This window comes from Procambarus clarkii, chromosome 76 (assembly GCF_040958095.1).
Source record: "Procambarus clarkii isolate CNS0578487 chromosome 76, FALCON_Pclarkii_2.0, whole genome shotgun sequence".
In the NCBI taxonomy this organism is placed as follows: domain Eukaryota; kingdom Metazoa; phylum Arthropoda; class Malacostraca; order Decapoda; family Cambaridae; genus Procambarus; species Procambarus clarkii.
The window spans coordinates 20899454-20923208 of NC_091225.1; the positions used below are offsets into that span (position 1 = coordinate 20899454).

At 38.9% G+C, this 23755-nt stretch overlaps 1 protein-coding gene across 5 annotated transcripts in view; it reads right to left on the reverse strand.

Annotated features, from left to right (window-relative positions):
• Positions 1–805: 805 nt before the first annotated feature.
• LOC123771467 (glycoprotein-N-acetylgalactosamine 3-beta-galactosyltransferase 1) overlaps positions 806–23755 on the reverse strand; it is a 46657-nt gene continuing 23707 nt past the window's right edge. For 3 of the 5 annotated variants that reach the window (XM_069313724.1, XM_069313722.1, XM_069313721.1), the window contains 7 exons: positions 20939–21077; positions 20587–20699; positions 12149–12235; positions 11647–11757; positions 8451–8608; positions 4318–4482; positions 806–2003 (listed from right to left, as the gene is read on the reverse strand). In XM_069313724.1, the coding sequence (XP_069169825.1) occupies positions 1833–2003; positions 4318–4482; positions 8451–8608; positions 11647–11757; positions 12149–12235; positions 20587–20699; positions 20939–21077 (944 nt within the window). In that variant the 3' untranslated portion in view covers positions 806–1832. The remainder of the gene's footprint in view (positions 2004–4317; positions 4483–8450; positions 8609–11646; positions 11758–12148; positions 12236–20586; positions 20700–20938; positions 21078–23755) is intronic. The other 2 variants (XR_011224820.1, XM_069313723.1) reach the window with 2 other exon arrangements.

Sequence of the window (23755 nt, forward strand, 5' to 3'; positions counted from 1 at the left end):
AGACAGAGGGATAAAAGATTCCTGACACATCCAAGGTCAGGCATCTAAAGAGCAAATGCACAAACACACCAAAGAAGAAACCTCTGACCGTGCTAGGGAACACACAGGAAAGGAAGCCCTGAGCACATGCACTCTATGACCCAGGTGCACACAGTACAACACAAACTGGACAGAAAACATGCCCGTGAAACTAACTTAAATGTGTAAACAGCACCAAGTAAATTGCCCCGGCAGGACAAAGTCCAAGGACTGGCCAGCACTTAGATTAGAAGCAGAGGAACCCCACATGGCTTTGTTAATGATCTTGAACCCTAGAGAGGACAACTTACAACTAATCATGTCTGTATCAGTGCCAAAACTGGCTTAGGAGAACTGGAGAAGACAAGATGTGCCAGTCACCCCCTCCCACCCCACACACACATCCTTCAACTGGCAGGGGTACAGTGCAGAGGAGTTCGTCCTACTTTCATGAGATTCGATCATTTGTTTACATTGTTTGGGGGTTTGGCAATTTAAAGGCTTTGAACCCAGCATTGGTTTGCCAATTTTCTGGATGAATTCATGATGGGGGTGATAGAGCATCGCATGCTCTCTACACCTTTGTGAGGGGGGGCTGGAGGGTGTCAGGTCAGGTTCTGGCTCAAGTTCACAACAGGCTAAACAGAACTTCACAGCTGATGTGACCCAGGAGTTGGAAGCCATCTCCATGTGAAAAATTCAGGGAATCACAAGGGAATCCCTCAGAAAAAAATTCAATTATCAGTGTATGTTGTTGTTAACCAAAGATATAAATAATAAAAAATAATCTTATATAAAATATTTTTAATGTCTTTATATATAAGGAAAAATATAATAGCTTGTTTCTTTGAATAATAATACTAAAACATAGAAATTGTCTTTCCAAAGCCTAATCACAAATAATCAACGGTAATTTTGTATTTAAAATGCAAACTCCAGGAGTGTTTATGGTGTGTTTGGTTGACAGTAGTACTAGCTGCTGCAGACCTCAAAGTGGTGTGTTTGGTTGACAGCAGTACTAGCTGCTGCAGACCTCAAAGTGGTGTGTTTGGTTGACAGTAGTACTAGCTGCTGCAGACCTCAAAGTGGTGTGTTTGGTTGACAGTAGTACTAGCTGCTGCAGACCTCAAAGTGGTGTGTTTGGTTGACAGTAGTACTAGCTGACACAGACCTCAGAGTGGTGTGTTTGGTTGACAGCAGTACTAGCTGCTGCAGACCTCAAAGTGGTGTGTTTGGTTGACAGTAGTACTAGCTGCTGCAGACCTCAAAGTGGTGTGTTTGGTTGACAGTAGTACTAGCTGACACAGACCTCAAAGTGGTGTGTTTGGTTGACAGTAGTACTAGCTGCTGCAGACCTCAAAGTGGTGTGTTTGGTTGACAGTAGTACTAGCTGCTGCAGACCTCAAAGTGGTGTGTTTGGTTGACAGCAGTACTAGCTGACACAGACCTCAGAGTGGTGTGTTTGGTTGACAGCAGTACTAGCTGACACAGACCTCAGAGTGGTGTGTTTGGTTGACAGTAGTACTAGCTGACACAGACCTCAGAGTGGTGTGTTTGGTTGACAGCAGTACTAGCTGACACAGACCTCAGAGTGGTGTGTTTGGTTGACAGCAGTACTAGCTGACACAGACCTCAGAGTGGTGTGTTTGGTTGACAGCAGTACTAGCTGACACAGACCTCAGAGGTGTGTATCTGGTTGACTGTAGTATTAGTTGCTACAGACCTCATGAGCAGATTCTGCTTATGAAAGTGTAGGACTCTAACATGTCAAAAAAAACTATGGAATGAGTAATATATAAAAATGGTCTATAACATCACACAAGTTTTGATTTCACATCATTCTGTAAAGAAGCATCTACTTTCTTAGTTTGCTGCTGCTCTTCACCATTTCCTGATTTTTCTTCTGTAAGATGCTGAGTGTTTACAATTGAGCTTGTTGTAAGTTGATTAGGACTAGCAGTGGCCTTCTGGTACTTTGCAATTACCTGTAAGCACTCAAATGTGTTAAATTCAGTTAATTGTTTTAATTTATAGAAATGATATTAACTTTCCTAATAAATAAATGTGTCTATGTGGACCAAACCACACACTAGAAAGTGAAGGGACGACAATGTTTTGGTCCGTCCTGGACCATTCTCAAGTCGATTGTGGTCCAGGACAGACCGAAACGTCATCGTCCCTTCACTTTCTAGTGTGTGGTTTGGTCAACATATTTCAGCCACGTTATTGTGACTCCTCGTCTGCAAATGTACCTATATTATATACACATTTTCTTCAAACATTCATTACTTTAACTGTTAAACTATTCCAACAAAAGCATAGTATCAGTGGATACTATGGTAATATACAATAACTGTTATTGTAAATTATTAAATTATTACATAATACTGGGAACTGAATAGACTGTCCTTATCTTAGAATGTACATATATGATTTTATGCCATCAAATGATAGGAACAGAAGTCCTTTTGTAAAATAATGTATCTAATGACTAGATGATTTCAAGAAGGGCCAAACAGTGGCTCCATGTTACCTAGTTATACTTACCAAGTTGTGCTTGCAGGGGTTGAGCTTTGACTCTTTGGTCATGCCTCTCAACTGTCAATCAACTGATGTAAAATCCTGAGCCTATTGGGCTCTATCATATCTACATTTGAAACTGTGTATGGAGTCAGCCTCCACCACATCACTTCCTAATGCATTCCATCTGTTAACTACTTTGACACTGAAAAAATTCTTTCTAATGTCCCTGTGGCTCATTTGAGTACTAAGCTGCCACATGTGTCCATTTGTTCATGTCCCACCCATGGTAAATAGCTTGCTTTTGTCCACCCTGTCAATTCCTCTGAGAATTTTGTAGGTGGTGATCATGTCTCCTCTAACTCTTCTGTCTTCCGGGGAGAAAAGACTTAATTCCCGTAGTCTTTCCTTGTAACTCATACCTCTCAGCTCTGGGACTAATCTAGTGGCATATCTCTGAATCTTCTCTAAATTTGTCTTAAAAATGGAGACTGCTTATAAGATAACCATACTCAAGTTGACTTCCAAGGCTGTCCAGAACACAGTCACTTTTCATATTTTATTTTATTATTTTATATATATATATTATATATATATATATATATATATATATATATATATATATATATATATATATATATATATATATATATATATATATATATATATATATATATATATATATATATATTTTATTAAATATGACCGAAAAAGTAAGATTAATAATTCTAACACGAATTTTCTCAATCTTTCGTACATTATGCTTCACTGTTGGAGGTAAATCAAAAATCACTTCTCCAAAATTCATTTTTTTTTTTTTTTTTTTTTTTTTTTTTTTCCATTAAGGAACATATAATCTCTTCCCATAACCAAACCATCGCCAGAGAAATCCTAGTAAACAACACAGAAATCATCGATAGATACAGCGATAGCAGGCGGCTAGACGTTTGCGAGGCACTACACATCAAGAAGTCAACACCAGCAATCAACAGCCAATTATTGCACAACTATATTCTACCCACCTCAAGACTCCGCTCCAATATAGAAGCATCAAGAAATATGGACCAATAGGCTTTCTACAAACACTTCTATTCAATATCCATTGTTTCGTGTTCTGTCTTGTGTTGATACTTTTAATACCCTATTAATATCCTCTAATGCCACATCATCCTTCCCACCTTACTCAAATGTAATGCCACATCACCCTTCCCACCTCACTCAAATGTAGATATAAAATCAGGGAAACGCAAGTTCTAATCAGTTGTGTATTTGTGAAGTCTTTGAAAATGTAATAAGTTTTACGAAACGCGCCCGTGTCGCGTCAGACTAGAAATAAAAATGAATTTTGGAGAAGTGATTTTTGATTTACCTCCAACAGTGAAGCATAATGTACGAAAGATTGAGAAAATTCGTGTTAGAATTATTAATCTTACTTTTTCGGTCATATTTAATAAAATATGTCTACAGGAAAGACTGCTACCAAAATATACTAATATATATATATATATATATATATATATATATATATATATATATATATATATATATATATATATATATATATAATATATTTATTTATTTTACCAACTGTTTATCCTCATTAAATGAAATCATTAGGAAAACAGGGCTTCATAATGTCATTCATATAGTTTAAGTAAAATTGGAGACTTGAGCATCATTCCACTTAAACAGTTTTTCAGCATTTAGGTAGCTCCTGTTGTTTAACAATACAGTACTACAGTACTAATACAAATAGATAATCAGTAAAAATGAACTTACCCCATCAGGGATACTCTTGGTATCAGGTGGCAGTGGGGGTGGAAAAGGATCCAAGTGATTGATCCCATATGGTCGAAGATGGTAGAGAAAGTATTCCAGTTCATACATTTTGTTAGGTGGTACGTAATGAAAGGAAACTGCTGTGTCGGAGCAGCAGTCTAAACCCTGAAAAGAGAAGATGGCTCTCAAAGTTTTGCATTACATTCATTTTTAATATTGTATACTGTACATCCAAAATTTGCACACCTGCAAATACAGCACACCTGATCTTGACTTGTGTTCATAAAATTGTGTACTCAGCCTAGAGAATAACTACTATTGAATGGAGTGTCATATAGCTTCAGGATGGTGCTATGGCAAGTGAGATAAAAGGAAAGAAAAAGTGAGAAATGAGAGTATGAAATGCTCCTCTCAGGATATGACCTTCAGATGCTCTCTTGACCAGCTTCCGTATCATCTACCCAAAACTCGGTAACCCACCAGGCTCTTGATACTTTCCATCCCACATGCCACTGATCTTTGTATGTGATTCTTCTGTCACATATCTTGGAAAGGGAGCAATCAAGGATGGGAACAGGAGCATCTGAGGGGCATGCTCAGAAAGAAGTGTTTTAATATGCTCAATTCTCTGTTTCTGAGTTAACGTCTCCACAGATGCTCCGATAGCCAATTACCCACAGCAGGCTGACCGATGAGTGACCATGGGAAAGTGAGATCTGGCTCTTTATGCCCTGCTTCCTAATCTTTTATACCTGGCATACCAATCACCCATCTTAATATTAACGTTTATCATATTTCTTTTTAAAAGTTGTGGATGGCGTTGGCTTCAATTACCTCTTCCTTCAGTGCATTCTATTTTTCTACTGCCCATATAGAGAACAAAAACTTCCTTACATCTCATCGACTTGATTGCATATCCAGCTTCCATCGATGTCCCGTTGTCCTACCTCTTTTTTAATTTAAATAGGTTACCTTAGGTTACCTTTATCCACTTTATCTACTGACACATCACACAGACAGTAGCCACAAACACCAGCCACTGACACACACATCACATGGACAGTAGTCACAGACACTACCCACGGACACCAAGATTGTATACATAGTTATCATATCCGCTCTGCAAAAATGCCAGAGAGCAAAGGTACAAGACAAACTAGAGCAGAATCTTCCAGACCCAACAAGTCTTACCAGAGGCAAAATGTTGAGCGTTGCCCCAGAGTTACTCAATGGTGCCATAACCAAGCCATGTCTGATAGGTACCAAGCTGTGAAGATCTGGTTAACTCTCCAGAATCCATAGCCCTGATGTCTGAGCTGGATAAGGATAATAGTAATGCAGCTAGTGTGGAACATATATTTCCTTTAATCATCGACACAAGGATACACACTAAGCTGACTAACACTCATCTCAAAAGCTGGAAGAGGCCAGCATTGGAGCAGAAAACCAGAGAGCAGAGGTTAAGAAATAGAGAAGGAGAGTGTGAGACACTCATTATCAAGACATACTAGTGCAACATTACCATAAAACACAGCATGATGGATAGCAGGCCAGACAAACCATTCCAGAACAAGGAGAGGACCCATGGTTAAAGGCAGGCATCTCATAACCCAGCAGAAAGGCCTGATCACCACAATCAAACACCAGAATTGCCAAATGATGAAGAATGACATGGAGTGTGTTGATCCAAATATCACTGGTCAGTGCAAGAAGCCAAAATGCTTTGAAGTGATGTCCTCCAAGAATGGCAACACCCAGTAATAAGAAAACAAAAATTTCAGGATTGCATTCAATGACCAACCACAGGTGACACAGGTTCCAAAAGTCAACCTAATAGATGTGTGTTTAGCAGAAGGCTTCACACATCAAGAAATAACAGAGCTTTGAATATAATGAAATGTCTCTTTCTAGGCATAATATCTCAGTAGCTTTTTGGGGGGCTTGCTGCACTGGCACCACAGGGCTATCCTCCAACTTCAGGCTCCTAAGTCTTCCTCAGCTCACTAGGAGAGAGAATCGATATCTTGTCCCCCACATCAAAGAGGCAAGGAAGCATGTGAGGATCAAAGACTAATCCAGAATGCCAAAAAGCATTACAAAATCCACATCTCTATAAAAAAAATTTGTAAAGCCAAGTAACCCATACGACTATTCAAACAAGCAAAATATACTTCAGGTCATTCAGCATCCCAGCTGCCCCCTTCACTCGTGAGCCACGTTTTTCACCACCAGGAGGCCTGGTCGATGACCAGGCCACGGGGACGCTAAGCCCCGGAAGCACCTCAAGGTAAGGTAATCAACTACATGGGAAAGGATAAGGTGGTAACAGACCACCACCTGAAATGTTATGTCCCTTGGCTAGCAAGCAAAAGCAATGAATGGTAGCCCAGATCAACCATTCATTGAATTAGGACAGGACATTGCCTCCCCAAGAGTCGAAACTCCCGAAGAACCATGTGAGTAAGCCGAGAAAACATTATGGGGGCCAGGTTGAGCCCGAGAGATGATAGGATGCGACTCCAATCCAAAACTCCAGCCAATCCCAGAATCCCAGATGGATTGGTACGTGCCAATAGGTGTCTTTAAAATCTAGAAAAAGGGGTCAAAGCTGGCTTGATGACATGACGAACCACAAGCACAGAGGTCATCTGGAATAATACTGTACAGTACTGGACAACGGATGCGAGCACTGACCTTCGAAGTAGAAGATGAACAGGGGCTTGGGAATGATATTCTTCAGCTATGTAACAAAGCAAAGTATCTGGGGACAATCCAGAGATCACCTCGGTCAACTATTTATCACCAAAGATAACTAATCTGCCTGTGAGTATTTTTTACAATTTTTGCATATTACTTGCATGAAAAGTATGACGCTGTAGTTATGTTTGTTATATTTTCACCCTGATATTGATCGATCATGTATGCACATTTCCATATTTCACATTTCTATTTAAGTTGAAAAATATGCAAGTAATGTATAATCATAATTATAATTTATAATTATAATCCAAAAACTAGCTGGAAAAAAAATATGGTATAAACATTTTAAGTGTCAATGAGGGGGATCTTGAATTACCTAGAATGTTTATGGTTGGGTATGCATCGATGGTTTGGAACATTAAAGAGTTAATTAATTTACCAATATTACTTAATATGGCATATTTATGAGGTTCTGTCACATTTTGCTGTCAAATTATTAGATTATCTTGAGGTTATCTTGAGATGATTTCGGGGCTTTAGTGTTCCCGCGGCCCGGTCCTCGACCAGGCCTCCACCCCCAGAAAGCAGCCCGTGACAGCTGACTAACTCCCAGGTATCTATTTACTGCTAGGTAACAGGGGCATCAGGGTGAAAGAAACTCTGCCAATTGTTTCTTGCCAGTGCTTGGGATCGAACCCGGGACCACAAGATCAGGCGACCAGTGTTCTGTCCGCTCAGCCACCGCCGCCCTTAATGTGCCAATTAAGACTACAGTTAAAAGCGGTCAATTAAGACCGTCCTTAATGTGCCGATTATGTGCAAATTACCAAGCAGCAGAACATGATAATTCTATGTAAAGGAGATGCTTCCTGTCTTCTTATCTTGAGGTTATCTTGAGATGATTTCGGGGTTTAGAGTCCCCGTGGCCCAGTCGTCGACCAGGCCTCCTTTTTGTTATACATTTCCAGGAAGCACCCTGTAGCAGCTATTTAACTCCCAGGTACCTATTTACTGCTAGGTGAACAGACACATCAGGGTGAAAGAAATTCTGCCCATGTGTTTTCACCTCCACCGGGGATCGAACCCGGAACCCTAGGACTATGAATCCCGAGCACTGTCAACTCAGCTGTCAGGCCCCTACAAAGCAACGCTTTGCTTTGACAAAGCTAATTAACTAAGATTTCAGTGGGTTTGGCGTAATTTTGAAATAGAAATATATAGAAGAGAACTAATATGTTTACATAAGAAAGGTGAGCAAAAGTACAAACAGTAGATGATTAAATATGTTGAGATGTTCTTTGACCATATAAACAAGGAATACGAAAGTATGATATATCCAGTTTAAGAAGTGCATGGAAGGTTTTAACATTAGCTAATATGCTGTATTGGATTACATTAAATTTGAACAATATTTGTACAGAGTTTGTACTTACAACTTTGGATGGATAATATATCCAATCCCAGTACCAGTTTTTAGGGCCAATATGACCAGGAACCAAATGGTGCTCAGGAACAAAAGGGAAGAAACGACCACGTCCCATGTTATCTCTAGAGTCCCCAGCTTGCACACCAATATTCTGCATACATTTACCTGCAAGTTAGCCAAATTAAAAATAATGCTATGTCACAACCCCCAAAAAGTACTGCCTTAGTTCCAAAATATGAGAAGTAACACCTGCAATCACATCTGTATAGTGTATCAGGGAAGGGGGATAAGCAGAATGTATGTAAATGCCAGTATCTTTCTTGGTCTTGTGTGTTTCTTTACATTTAGTTATAAATTTCGAATCCATATGTGCACTGGTCTGCTCTAAGTGAAGTGTGTCTAGTTCTTAAACTGAGCTGGTTTGTGAGGCCCCTCATTAGTAGATCTACCATCAGAAGCTAATTAAAAGATGTTATCGCAAGCATCACTCTTATACTGTACTGCACAATCTGTGAGCAAAACATGCATACATTATAATATTAACTGTTTGGCATGCTATCATGGGCATCCTTACCAATCTAATATTCATACCTAATATATAATACAGTTGTTTAAGTGACCTCTTAATGAAGAGTTAGTATTACTGTTTGGTATACAATGCAATGAATGCCTTATTATACATTATTAAAATATAAAGTGATGACTTGGGCTGTCAAGCCTGAGATTATTATATAAATTATAAATAAAAAGTTTTATATGTTTGATCACTAAAGACAAGACTGGCCAACTCTGGAATATCCAACCAAGCACAGAACCACGAACACTCAAGGCGGGCAAAATGTGTGTTCTGAGTTAACTTAAACTGTCCTGAGTGTCCTGAGTTAACTTAAAACTACTGCTAGATGGTAGGAGAGTTATTTATGCAATTTATGAGTTATCTCAGTTATGTTACTCTCAGAACACAAAGCCTAATAAAAAGGGATGATCCATACAATAATTTAATTTATACTGAACTGTGCTCAACATTTTGTCTACATTTTCTCTAATAACTAAAACTGCATCAAATACTTGAATAAACACAAGTGTAGACAGAAGAATGATTGCTTAACAAATCCACAAGGGCTGTGCCGAGGATTCAAACCTGCATCTGGGAGCATCCTAGACACTGCCTTAATCGACTGAGCTACAACAGGGTTAAAAGAGTTGAAACCGAAGTTCTACTGAACTTACTGGATCCCGCAGCCTCTCCGAGGCACAAACCAGGGTTTTACACAACTCCCCCCCTGCACTCGAGCTATGTCAATAGGCCGTTCGTTGTCTGGGATGCTCCCGGACGCAGGTTCGAATCCTCGTCACGGCCCTTGTGGATTTGTTCATTTGATGCATCACGTTAGGGTGATCTCTGTGTGTAAAGAATGATTGCTTATTGCCTATTGCTATCATTTCCTTGTTCATTCAAGACAAGTACACCAACCAGCTGGTGTCTCTGGGCAGAGATGCTCCTTGTTAAGACTGGTCAATGAGAGCCAAAGACGATTCATCGCTGGTTGATACAAGTACTAGTACTACGTATGTACGTGCGTGCATGTTTGCAAGCACAACCTGACAACTTCCTCGGGAAAGAGGAGGGGCAAAAATGGAGAAGTGGCCACAAGAGCAAGAGACCATCCATGCTGAATTTAAACAATGGTCCAGCACAGTGGACCATTGTCCGGTGGTGGCGCCGGTGGCTGTGTGGATAGCACGCTGGACACGTGATCCTGTGGCCCGGATTCGATTCCCGGTGCCGGCGAGAAACAATGGGCAGTTTCTTTCACCCTGATGCCCTTGTTACCTAGCAGTAAATAGGTACCTGGGAGTTAGTCAGCTGTCACGGGCTGCTTCCTGGGTGTGTGTGTGAAAAAATAGTAGTTAGTAACAGTTGATTGACAGTTGAGAGGCGGGCCGAAAGAGCAGAGCTCAACCCCCGCAAGCACAACTAGGTGAATACAGCTTGCCGACATGTGAGGCAGGCCAAATATAATGCCCCCATCACCTCTAGAAGAAGAGGGGCGAGCATCTTGAACAAGGCCACCTGGGCCAGAACTGCAGCCCACAAGATTTCCACACCTGGAGAGGACCCCAGTGCAGCCATGTCCTTACAGAGTTGCCCAGCAAGCCCTTCCACAAGGACTCAGAAATACTGCAGACTGGTACAAATGTGCTCTATGGCAATTCTCAATAAGAGCCATGGAAAGTGTAGGCAGCTGCATGTGGAGCTGTCACTTGCCAACATCCTCGGGAAGAGCCAGAGCAAACAAAAAGGACTGAAGTGGGGCAAATTGAGCCCTGCTCAGAAACACCTGAAAGATGAACCTCACCTCTCACCAGCGAAGAGCATGGGAATGACAGAATCCTAGACAAAATTACAAAGAAATATGAGTGTTGTCAGCCTGTAAGGTTGAGCCCGTGACCTCAAGCTGTAACCAAAGAGAGATGGACCCAAACTCAAAGAGGCAGGGTACATCACAGAAAAGAGGCACTAAAGTGAATCTGCACGAACCACCGAAGGTGAAGCCTTGGAGGACGGAAACCTCCAGAAGAACAAATCTGATGCACCTAGCAGCACCCAGAAACAAACCCAAAGGAGGGGGGAGGGTTGCAGCTGAACAATCAACTTACACATGGCAGGAGTGGGATAAGAAAAATGATCCCCCTGCAACATAAGACCCTCCGCAGAGGGAACCAAGAACAGCTGACAGGCACCCAAGGGTACTCCTCGGGGTCCCCATTAACCCAGGAAGCCTGCTACTGTAGCCAGCAGAAGAACCGAAGTCCCTGCCAACACCTGAGACAGGAAGATGTTCTCCCAAGGACAAAGCTTGGGGTCAGGAACTGGTTGTAAAGACAAACACCCTGAAACCCTAGAAGGACTGGCAGGCTTAAGTACCTCTGCAATTTGGGCTTAAAACTTGAAACAGAAGCTATTAATAGGTATGGCAAAGATTACACAGTTAAAAACACATCTTTGAGAAATGCACTTTTAACTGCAGTTCAGTATTTTAGTATGATAACTATCAAATGTTGTAAATGCTGTTTGTCAAATCACATTAAAACTGAGACAGTTTTCAGGTGCCCAAAATGTTTAAGACCTATATGAACAGCTCATCAAATAAAAGAAATGGATTTTTTCTTTAATAATTTGTAAAATATGCACCACATACCTATTTCAACATCTTCTGCCCCAGCATGGTCTTGTCGACACTTCTTCGGGTTAGGTATCGCTTCCTCGACAAATTTTCTCAGAGCTTCCCGACTTAACACATATCCTGCACCTGAGGGCAAAAATGTTCATCAACCAATAATAAGAACCAGAATGATTAAAATAATAATAGTAATGCAAACAAATGCTCTGGACATGTTTGACAACATTTAGGCATAAAAACAAGCATTATCACATTCACAAGTACTGTACATTACAAATGAGACCTATGGAAACATTTGGTTTATGGGATGACAATATGTGTGCCTATTCACATAAAAGTTTAAAGAAGCACTATAGAAAGAGCCAGCTCAGAATGTTGCCAAACATCACAGCAACTCCAAGCAGGAAGGTAGGGTTCCCAGCAGGACTAACAAGATGGTGCCTCTCAGCTCCCATTTACAGAACTGGCTCACTCTGTAGCAAAGCATTTGATCATAAAGCCCGAACAATGCAATCCCTACCTCCGCTCATGTATTCCTGTTGGGCATGGAGTATTGGCACAAATTTATCGATGAACCTAGTAATCGGTGCCATTTGATTTAGGAATGCTAAAAAGGAAGAGAGAGACTTGTATCAACAGATGACATGTGTGGACCTTTTATGCATGTCTAACTAGTCCATCCTTAGACTAGACCTATACTGTATTAACTTCACAGATAAATTTTGTTATGAAATGCATGAGCACAGCTGGATAATTTACATTAAATTACCTTTTAATTATCATCATGTGATATGTATACAAGATAATTAAGGATTATCTTTATAATGGTATTATACATACACATAATTTAAACCCTACATAACTAAAATAAAAAAGGAGAGTAACCATACACACATGTCAACTTTCGGTACAATGTATATTGTGAAATGATGTTAAGAATGCTGGATATACAAAACAAAGAAAACAACTAATTTGTTTAAAATATTTTAAAAGTGTATGGCAGGATGATAACGAACACTGACGTAAAACAAACATAATTATGAACAAAGTCAAGCTGATCAAGTTATACTTTATGAATACTAGCACACCCTTGCAGCCAACCAAACGTTGGTATAAGCTGCATTGATGCTTACATAAATAGAACATGGTCAATGTCTTGTGTAGCTTTTCCCCACTCAACAGCATAAATGCCTAAGCAGAATTTTATATAACACAAATGTCATAAATCAAGCACTGAATATAATGAAAGATCTTTTATTGGTGGAGCCCTCAGCAGCTTCCCAAGCTAAGCACTGATCCAGCCAAGCTTCAGAAAGATGCACTAGGCATTCAAAACTCACTCTTGCCTACCAGGAGCCAGGACAACAATCTGGCCTTTTCTATGAAGTGAAGGGAGCGTTAGGATCTGAGCTCAATCCATAACGAGAAAAATTCAAACCAGAAAACATAAGCCTAACAAAACAAATAACTCCACGAAGAAAATTAGGTACTTAAAGGTATCAAGACAAATGCTTATTTCCAAGGTATAAACATCCTGACAGAAATGAAGCAGGAAATGAGAACACAAAAACCTGCAGTGAAGCAGAACAGATACCAATCCTGGGCCCAGGAATGCACCCATAAATAGGGGTCTTTTACTCATAATGGCTTAGTGCTTGTGCCCTAAGGAGCATCACTTTCTCTGTATGAGTGCTTGACTTTAGGCATTATCTGGCCAGCATATATCTGATAATGGAAATTTAATAATTTCCTGTGAAATCTATTCTAGTGTCTTCCTGCTGGACTGTGCATGATCATAATATGAAGGACATAGTTGGATCTTACTTTACAAGGCAGCCAAATGATTCTTTTATCAAGAAAACTTATTTTCTCAGAGAAAAGTTTTACATGTACAATCTGCATAAGGCCTTATTCATTGTACTTGCTTTCTAGCCTAAGCCCTGTAATACTAGTGTTTGGTGACAACAAACACACAGTATAGTAACTAAATATATCTCTGATATGATAGGTTATAGAGGTTGGTGATGAATAGTATGTCAACATTGTGACAGGTTGAGCCATAGTATATACTCTTGAATAATGGTAGAAGTAGAGGTGGCGGCGTCTGGTTATGCAATTCATCATATCTCCAAAGTGTTGTTGTTCTGAACCATTTATGGAGTGAGACTGTTTGCAGCTGTGGCCTTATATTCCTGCCCACCTGACTATTTCTAGTTACAGGCTGCTCATAATTTGGTTGCTGGGAACTGCTTGGCTTCTGTTGGATGTTCTTAATAGTTTGTGGAATGCCTGGGATGACGTTGCAGTGGTAAGGTGGGGTTGCTGCAGATTATCATTAGTAGTACACGGAATTTCCTTGGAAAATGTACTAATGCAATTAGCGTATTTGGGAATAATGAGAGCCGTTAAATGTTTGCCATAGAAATTCTTGTAATGTGGAACAGCTGCCATAATATTTCTAATACAGTATGGTGACTACAGCCCATAGCTAGCCAGCCAGTGTGATCCTTCAGAACAGGGGCCCGATTCACGAAGCAGTTACGCAAGTACTTACGAACGTGTACATCTTTCCTCAATCTTTGACGGCTTTGATTACATTTATTAAACAGTTTAAAAGCATGAAAACTTCGCAATCAACTGTTGTTATTGTTATAAACAGTCACCTAGTGCTTCAGGAGCTCATTAACTGTTTAATAATTGTAAACAAAGCCACCAAAGATTGAGAAAAGATGTTTAGGTTCGTAAGTGCTTGCATAACGGCTTCGTGAATCTAGCCCCAGGTCAGGTGTAGTTCTAAAGACCAAATTTGTAGAATACCTCAAGGACGTATTATATTTCTTTTCACCCTTATTCTCTTTGTCTATACATGTGATCAGTGGAAATCATGGAAGACAATAGGTTCTAAAATGATGTCAATTACAAAAGAAGAAATGAAAGTTAATGAAATAGTTGATATATAATCGGTATCAACATATACAGTACATATGATCTTGAAAATAAATTGATGAGACAAATCTGCATAATGCGGCTGGTTGTGGCCTATATTAAGATTATATTATGTTACATTTTAGTTTAGGTTACAAATTTAGATTACTTTTAATTATAATCCGCTAGCAATGAAATAATAACAATATAGGTAAGCCAAATTCAATTTGAAAAGCAAAAACTTATGTAATTAATTATTGGCTTAAGTGAAATGTAATCACGACTCAAATATAAGATTGTCAAAGTAGCACTTCCCAGTCTGGGTTTGAAGTTGAATGGTGACCAAATTCAAGTAAGTGCTATAACAAGTTAATCTTATGAACTTTCCAGTACTGATATGAAATTAATCTAAAGGGATAATGGTTAAAACAGCTGAATTTATAGCAACTTCCTAATAGCATGTGACATTGACAGACAAAAATAAAAGTGACCGACTTAATGCTAAGCTGAAGTGATCATAACTATTCAAAATCTTAAAGGAGCAGCGGGAAAGCAACACAGTTCACGAAAGTGTTAACATACTGAGAAGCCCTCATCTTGTGTAAACATACATATTAATGTTGACCAGACTACACACTAGAAGGTGAAGGGACGATGACGTTTCGGTTTGTCCTGGACCATTCACAATCGACTTGAGAATGGTCCAGGACGGACCGAAACGTCGTCGTCCCTTCACCTTCTAGTGTGTGGTCTGGTCAACATACTTTAGCCACGTTATTGTGACTCATCGCCTGCATACATATTAATAATTACAAGACTGATAAACTTTTATTTAAAGTCCATGCTTTGCCATATTGGGTGCACTGAGTGAGGTTTGTGTTCATGCATAATACTATGGTACAAGCACACTGATTTAGCATTACTATACAGGCATTGCAATGCTAGAATGCTAATAGCAGTATGAAATAATTTCAAAGCAGTGTGCTCTTTGATGCCAATAACATCAAAATAATTCCTGTAATGTTACAGTACTGTACAATATAATAATAAAACTACAAAATTGGAAGCTGTTCTGCCATCATATGGTAATAACCCTCTGAGAAAATAATTGAGGGAGAAAACTGGTTTTGCCAGGGTGATGGAAATACTGATATAATAGTGATGCTTCATCAACACATACGACCAAACTGCTAATTGGCCTCATAATAAATTATGCTACTCCTATGCTGCTGTACAAAGAAAATATAACATTGCTCAACAAAGTATTAGGTTATGACACGCTGCTGAAGGTTAAACCCGGTTCACAAATCACTAACTGGACTTTTCACATTTATTCGTGATCTTGTCAACTTATTTTGTAATCTAAATCAAGTGATCAACTCTGACAACTTGGGGACTAAACAGCAGTAGGGCTTTTGCTCCTTTAAAGTTCAAATAAATGTGTGGAACCTTCAACCCATTATATGAAAATGAACTTTATGTACAGAGACTCCATAACATGATACATATTGATTTTGAGTGTGGCCCTGTAATTTCTGAGGTGGACATACTGGCAAAGATTTAACCCTTCAACTGTGCATCCAGGGAGGTGTTAAAGTGGCCCACTTTATTCAAAAGTCCCGCCAATTATAGGGGCAACATCAATCAACACTAGAGATCTCAATTGATAGGTTGCCGCATTGAAAAAATCCCAAGTGCCTTAGTTTTCTTCCTGGGCCTTAGCAATATGATGCAGACCATGTCTGATGCATCATCATCCAATAACTTAAATGCACAAGGTGACTATGCTAATCATGCCATTGATGCTACGCAAAATTGAAAGGGCTTTGATGGAATTAGAAGCTTATATTTATAAAGTGGAAGATATAACAAGCAGCTAACTTGAATATTATCCCTCAGAATATGAAATGTCCTGCTTAAATTGTAAGGGAAGAGAGAGAGACCGAGAAGTGAGTGTGTGGGTGATGACTGAGGGTGATGACTGATGTGATGCTGCACTGAGGGTGATGACTGATGTGATGCTGCACTGAGGGTGATGACTGATGTGATGCTGCACTGAGGGTGATGACTGATGTGATGCTGCACTGAGGGTGATGACTGATGTAATGCTGCAGTAATGATATGTACACTTCCAGTCGTCAACTGGAACATATTTGCTGCAACAATATCCATAAAGATAACATAAGACAATAAGAACATAAGAATACTGGAAACTGTAAAAGGCTTTTTGGCCCATATGATGCAGCTCCTATTCATATCCAACGTAAGATTATAGGAATAAAGGAAATTGCACCAGGTCTATTGACTGATCTGGCACAGCTCTTATTTAATGTGATCTTGTTGCTAGTCTGATCATGCAAAATGTGACAATATGTTAGTGTTCATGGCATAAGATAGTGGTATAGGTCAGTTGGTGTTTGTGATGAAAACAAAAACATTTTTGTTGTCAACTGAAGCTAATTTGCTTTCACAAAGCTGCTAAATATGATGAAAATATAATATTGTGATCTCATGTTTGTAGTACTGTATGTGAATATGGGTGTTTGTGATGCAAGTACTCCAGTGAATACCATGTATGATGCATCATATTTATCTGACAGCTCAGGGTTGGCAAACCTGGATTCATAAACTCAGCTGTGGTAAAGATGTGCAGTCGCTAAGACCAGTAAATTTGGGATGATGAACAGTATGCTCTCACTTGGGTCGGTAAACCCTGGATGGGGAATGGAGGGCGTCACCGATCCTCAATAATCCCAGGATGAGGAATAAATGACGTGTCAACAGCCAAAAACTAAAAATTGCAGAGTTTACCAGTCCAAGGTTTATTGCACCTCTGCATCAGCACGCCATAGCCATCTAGGGTTTACCGACCCAGGTGAGGTAACAGTTCCCCATCTGGAATTTACTGACCTTGGCAAACTGCACATTGAAGCCATAGCTGAGTTTACCAGCCCAGATTTACTAACACTGGTTTGCCCACTTAGGTTCACAGAGCCTTGGCATTGACACACCATGGCCATCTGAAGTTCACTGACCCAGGTGTAGGCATTTTCTTTCCCCATCAACATGCCTTGTCGACCTTGATGACTGTATGTATATATATAACTAGGAGCAAAGGAGGGATTCCAATCACATATGGACGTACTTCCATGAAGTTAAGTTAGAAATTAGTGGCTGTCTGGATCACCGTGAGCCAATTGCCAACTAGACAATAATTGTAAATACAATGCTATATCATTCATAAAAACTTGATAAAATTCTATGGAAGGAATGGCATGTATGCTTGGGATGGGGTTAATTTATCTAGAGCTGGGGTTATTGTCTTTGGCAATTCATTAGAATCTCTGATTGGAGGGTTTGTTTGGGTTTAAACTAAGTTGATAATGGTATGGGAATGAATTTGGGGAAAGGGGGCAATGGAGCCATGTGATGGTGAGAAGGGGGAGGGAGTTTGGGTGAGGGGAGCAGGAATGGGGACAGATCTCAACATAACAATATCTTAAGGTGTATTACACAAATACTGTAGTCAGATGTTAGAACTATTTAAATGCTCTTGTCTGCACAGAAACACTAGACGCTATAGCAGTAACTGAAATGTAGATGAAAAGTAGGGTGGTAGGAAAGAGACCATGGGACCGTTTGGGAAGCCACCAAGGGACTGCTAGGAAAGCAACCAAGGGACTGCTAGGAAAGCAACCAAGGGACTGCTAGGAAAGCAACCAAGGGACTGCTAGGAAAGCAACCAAGGGACTGCTAGGAAAGCAACCAAGGGACTGCACGGGCAGCAACCAAGGGACTGCTAGGGAAGCAACCAAGGGACTGCTAGGGAAGCAACCAAAAGACCTCTTGGGGAGCAACCAAGGAATCGCACAGGGGGGCAACCAAGGGACTGTTAGGGAAGCAACAAAGGACTGCTATGGAAGCAATCAAGGGGCTTCTTAGGGGAGCAACCAAGGGATTGCTAGGGAAGCAACCAAGGGACTTCTTAGGGGAGCAACCAAGGGACTGTTTGGGGAAGCAACCAAGTACCACTCAGGTAGTAACCACAGGACTGCTCGGGGTACAACCAAGGGATCAAAGTAACAGTTCAATATTTTGAATACCCTATTTAAAAAAAGTGACTTTAAATCAAGTAAATGTAGTAAGTGCAAAGCAGTTTGTGAAAAAGGAGAATGTTTGTATGTGTTAACTCATGAAAAGCACTGCATGTACACTTAGTAATGAATGATATAGTGAAAGGACAGATGTAATTTAGTATATCTTCAACACACTATCTTCTTTAGGTCTTCCCACTCTATGAAGAGACCAACAGGTTAATCATAGTGGTAGACAAAACAAGGCACAATATACAAGCTTGTTTCCGACAAATGCAAAATTGTAAGAGAATGTATAGCAATATACTGTGACAAAACTGTATACTGCCAAGATTTCAACCACAATTAAAAGTTTGAAAAGATCAAAATGAGATAAATTAATGTTAAATTGCTGACAGATTTAAAATACTGCACATTTAAATGGCATGAATTAGAAATACAAATCTGTATGTGTGCAGAGCATAATGTTGAGCAGCTTTCATATAAATCCTGATCTCTATGAAGAGACCAACAGGTTAATCATAGTGGTAGACAAAACAAGGCACAATATACAAGCTTGTTTCCGACAAATGCAAAATTGTAAGAGAATGTATAGCAATATACTGTGACAAAACTGTATACTGCCAAGATTTCAACCACAATTAAAAGTTTGAAAAGATCAAAATGAGATAAATTAATGTTAAATTGCTGACAGATTTAAAATACTGCACATTTAAATGGCATGAATTAGAAATACAAATCTGTATGTGTGCAGAGCATAATGTTGAGCAGCTTTCATATAAATCCTGATAAATTTTTAGTAGCTTTCATATAAAAGAATGGCCTTGAATGGAAAAAATAAGTGGTGTACTACCAGCTCAAGAGCTTTTAAACAAAGAGTAATGTACAAATCCACAAGGGCAGTGACGAGGATTCGAACCTGCGTCTGGGAGCATCCCAGACACTGCTGGGACACTGTATAATGCAGTGTCTGGGATGCTCCCAGACGCAGGTTCGAATCCTCGTCACTGCCCTTGTGGATTTGTTCATTTGATGCATCACGTTAGTGTGATCTCTGTGTGTAAAGAATAATGTACCTCGCATTTGTCGAAATATCACCTTTACTAACCAAAATTTAGATACCAAATAATTAGGATGCTATTTCTTGCTTTAATATTTAAGTTGCAATTGATCTTCGGAAAGGCAGAAATTATCTTTCCAATTTTTGCCTATCCAAAGTGTGAGCAGGAAGAAGTACTGTATAATGTAAGTGGTGACAAATATGGTCAGAAATTTCTGCATGTTACATCCTGTTGTAAAGTGGGAAAAAGCTGAACAAATACAGGTGCTTAATAAATGCCATGATATATATCTATGATTGCTCTCCTTACTATTCATGTCTACATCCAGAAAACTCATATTCTGGCAAGAGTTCAGCATGACAGCTTGACAGGATGCAAGGCAAGCGGGTACATGAACATGTCATGTTTTCTTTTGATTTTATATCTGCTATTGCGAAGATTATCATTATTATTATTTAGAAAATGAAACAAAAATGCAATATAAAATTATGACAGGTGGAATTAGAAATAATTGACCAATTTTTTCAACTTTCGTATGAGTTTTCAGGATTTTTAAACATTCAACATTTTAAAACAAGCATTTTTACAAATACTGTACACAGGTAAATCAATAAAGAGAATGAACTTAAAATTAAAAAGTTCTAATGATATATTTCTAACTGTCAATCTGATAATTTGCAAAACTTTAAAATAACACTAAGTAAAAGCCACACAGTGTTTGCAAATTATGTAAGAAATGCAAATGTCCAGCAAACAATAAATTTAAAATTCAGCCATAAAAAGAATCACAGTCTAAGAATTTTTAAGCAATGTAGTGCACTTCAACATAAATCTAATGGTGTATTAAACAAGCTTTACAACCAACAATTTAATTATACCTCCACTCATATATCCTTGTTTGACGTATTTTTTGAAACGGCATCCAAACCATATAGGATCATCTGCATTGTAAGGGCTCAGCATATACCGAAGGTTTTCAACGATAACATACCTAAAAAGATGTTAAAATATCACATATCTGCTTAAAGAGGAGTTTATTTATCAACTATCTACTTTAAAAATACTGTACAATACTTTAATTTATGACGTTATTAAAGCATCAATTCACGTGCAAATTCCTTGTTACAAGCAAATACTGTGAAGTAAAACTGCAAAAATATTTACGTAGCCCTATAACATTTAGTCAAATACAGTGCAGAATAACAAAAGGAAATGAGATGAAATACTGACGTGTCATCATCAGCCTTCAAGAACCAGTCTGCATCATTATAATGGTTATTATACACATAGATGAAGGCTGCCTTGGTCTTTTCCCACAAGTGATCACGTCCTTCACCAACTTTCAATGCCACAGCTCCAAGCTCCTTGTCTGTTTTTATATCAGAGACATATTAGTACATGGCAATATAGAATGTAAACAAAAAATAGTGTCTAGACACTTTTGGTTTCGATAACGCTAAAACACTTTATCCGAACTTTGACAGTAAATGTTCTAATGATGCTAAAATATGTCATTCATCTTGAAAATCTGGAAATCAATTTTAATCATTACTTTTTTGGTTCTTTTTTTTTTTATCTGGAGCACAAAGTGTGCCTAGCTTATCAGGCAACCTGTTCTCGCACTTACAGTCAATATTGACTTATTAAATAAGTGCATATGTGACATACTAATTTACTGTGAATATTTTAGTTTACCTTGAAAAGCTTCATAGAAAACACTGACCTTACCTAACCTTCTTAGTATGTTAGGATAAGCATCTTATTGCTTCGTAATTACAATTGTTACTTAACCTATTATAGGTATAGGTTAAGTAACAATTGTAATTACAAAGCAATAAGATGCTTATCTTAACATACTAAGAAGGTTACGTAAGGTCGGTGTTTTCTATGAAGCTTTTCAAGGTAAACGAAAATAGTCACAATAAATTAGTATGTCACATATGCACGTATTTAATAAGTCAATGTTGACTATACGAAAGTGCAAGAACGGGTTGTATCAGGAGACCAACCAATGTATCAGGGGACCATCAAAAGATCACCTCAACCGACGATCATGTACCTATCACGCAAGATGGTAACTGCTCTTCTTGTGACTATTTTCACAATGCTTTATAAATTACCTGCCAAAAAATAATACGAGTTGTGTTTTTCTTTATACTGTACAGTGATATGGACCGATCGTGTACACACATTTCTATATTTTGTATTTTTATGTTGAAAAATCCATGAGGAATGTTGAAAAGAATGTGAGGAATGTTGAAATGTTCATAAACATTCATATATTTAGCACTTTCACTCATGATCCATTATAAAAAAAATTACTTTACAACTATACTCAAGCAAATTAATTTGAGAAAAATTTCACACCAAATTAATTGAATCTGAAAGCTGACCGAGAAAACCTAAAATAGGCATAAACATCATTGAGTGGGGGTCTTGAGTGGGAGGTTTCATTGAGTGGGGTCTTGAGATGCCCAGAATGCCTATGGTCCAGCCCGTCCTCCTAAAGTTTCTCAACGTTAAGAAAATGGTCCATTTAAAGTGTCTTCTCCTAACCTACCAGAGGACCCAAAACAGAAAACGGGACAGTACGCCACTTTCACGAGCCGCTTCCACTTTCTAGTACGACAATTTTTGGCCTTATGTAACGCATACGAGCGAAAAGTGACGTACTTTGTAAGACGACATTGTATGGTCGGGCATGCACCAACAGGTTGGAATGTTAAAAGTGTTAATATTACAGTGATCAATTATCTGCTAAACAATTTTTAACAAGATGTTAAAAATACCCATCAACAGGATGGTTAGTCATACAGGGCCAAGTTATCAGTAGCCTGCACTGGCTAATTTTGGGTGCATTATAAGGATACCCTCAAGTCGAGCCTGGCCTCAGGCTGGGCTCGGGGAATAGTAAAACTCCCAGAACCCTTTTCAGGTATGCTTCAGGTAAGAACACAAGTTAATAAAGTAATTGCCAAGCTCAAAGTGCCATGTGCCAGAGGGGGTGGGGGGGGGGAGGAAATTGAAGAGGGTGGGGGAGAATTAATAACTGGGCATTCAGTGGCCAGAAAGAAGCACATGACATTATTAGATGATTGAGTATGTTACCATTTTCAGTAATTACCTAAGTGTACTTACTTAAGGTAAGGGTAGTTACAGGATGAGAGCTATGTTCACGGTGTCCCATCTTACCAGCACTCTTTGTCATATAATGATTTAAAACTACTGACAGTTTTGGCCTCTACTATCTTCTCACCTAACTTGTTCCAACCGTCTACTAATCTGTTTGCGAGAATTTTCTAATACTGCTTTGGCAGCTTTGTTTAGTTAGCTTAAATCTATGACCTTGTGTTCTTGAAGTTCCAGGTCTCAAGAATTCTTCTGTAACAATTTTCTAAATTCTTGTTACTATTTTGTGCTTAGTGATCATATCGCCTCTTTTTCTTCTATCTTCTAGCTTTGGCATATTTAATGCCTCTAACTTCTCCTCATAGCTCTTGTCTTTCAGTTCCAGAAGCCATTTTGTTGCATGACTTTGCACCTTTTCTTGTTTGTTGATGTGCATCTTAAGATATGGGCACCATACAACCTCTGCATATTCCAACTTTGATCTCACACAGGTTGTGAACAATTTCTTTAGTATTTTGCCATCCATGTACAGTATTTCAAAGCACTTCTAAAACTGGAAATTGTAGCATAGGCTGCTCTCACAATTTTCTTTATGTAATCCTAAGGTGACAGTTTTCTGACTAGAACTACCCCTAGATCTCTCTCCTTATCAGAATTCTTTAAAGTTTTTTCACTTCATTTGTAGGTTGTGTGTGCATATTTTCTCCTATTCCACATTCCATATGGCATTTATTCACATTAAATTCCATCTGTCAAGTGTTGCTCCTTACAATTATTTTGTTCAGGTCTTCTTGAGGGCATGACAATTGTCTAAGTTTCTTACTTTTCCTAGTATCTTGGCATCATCAGCAAACATGTTCGTACAATTCTGTATTCCTTCTGGTAGATTGTTTATGTAGGCAATGAACATTTCTGGTG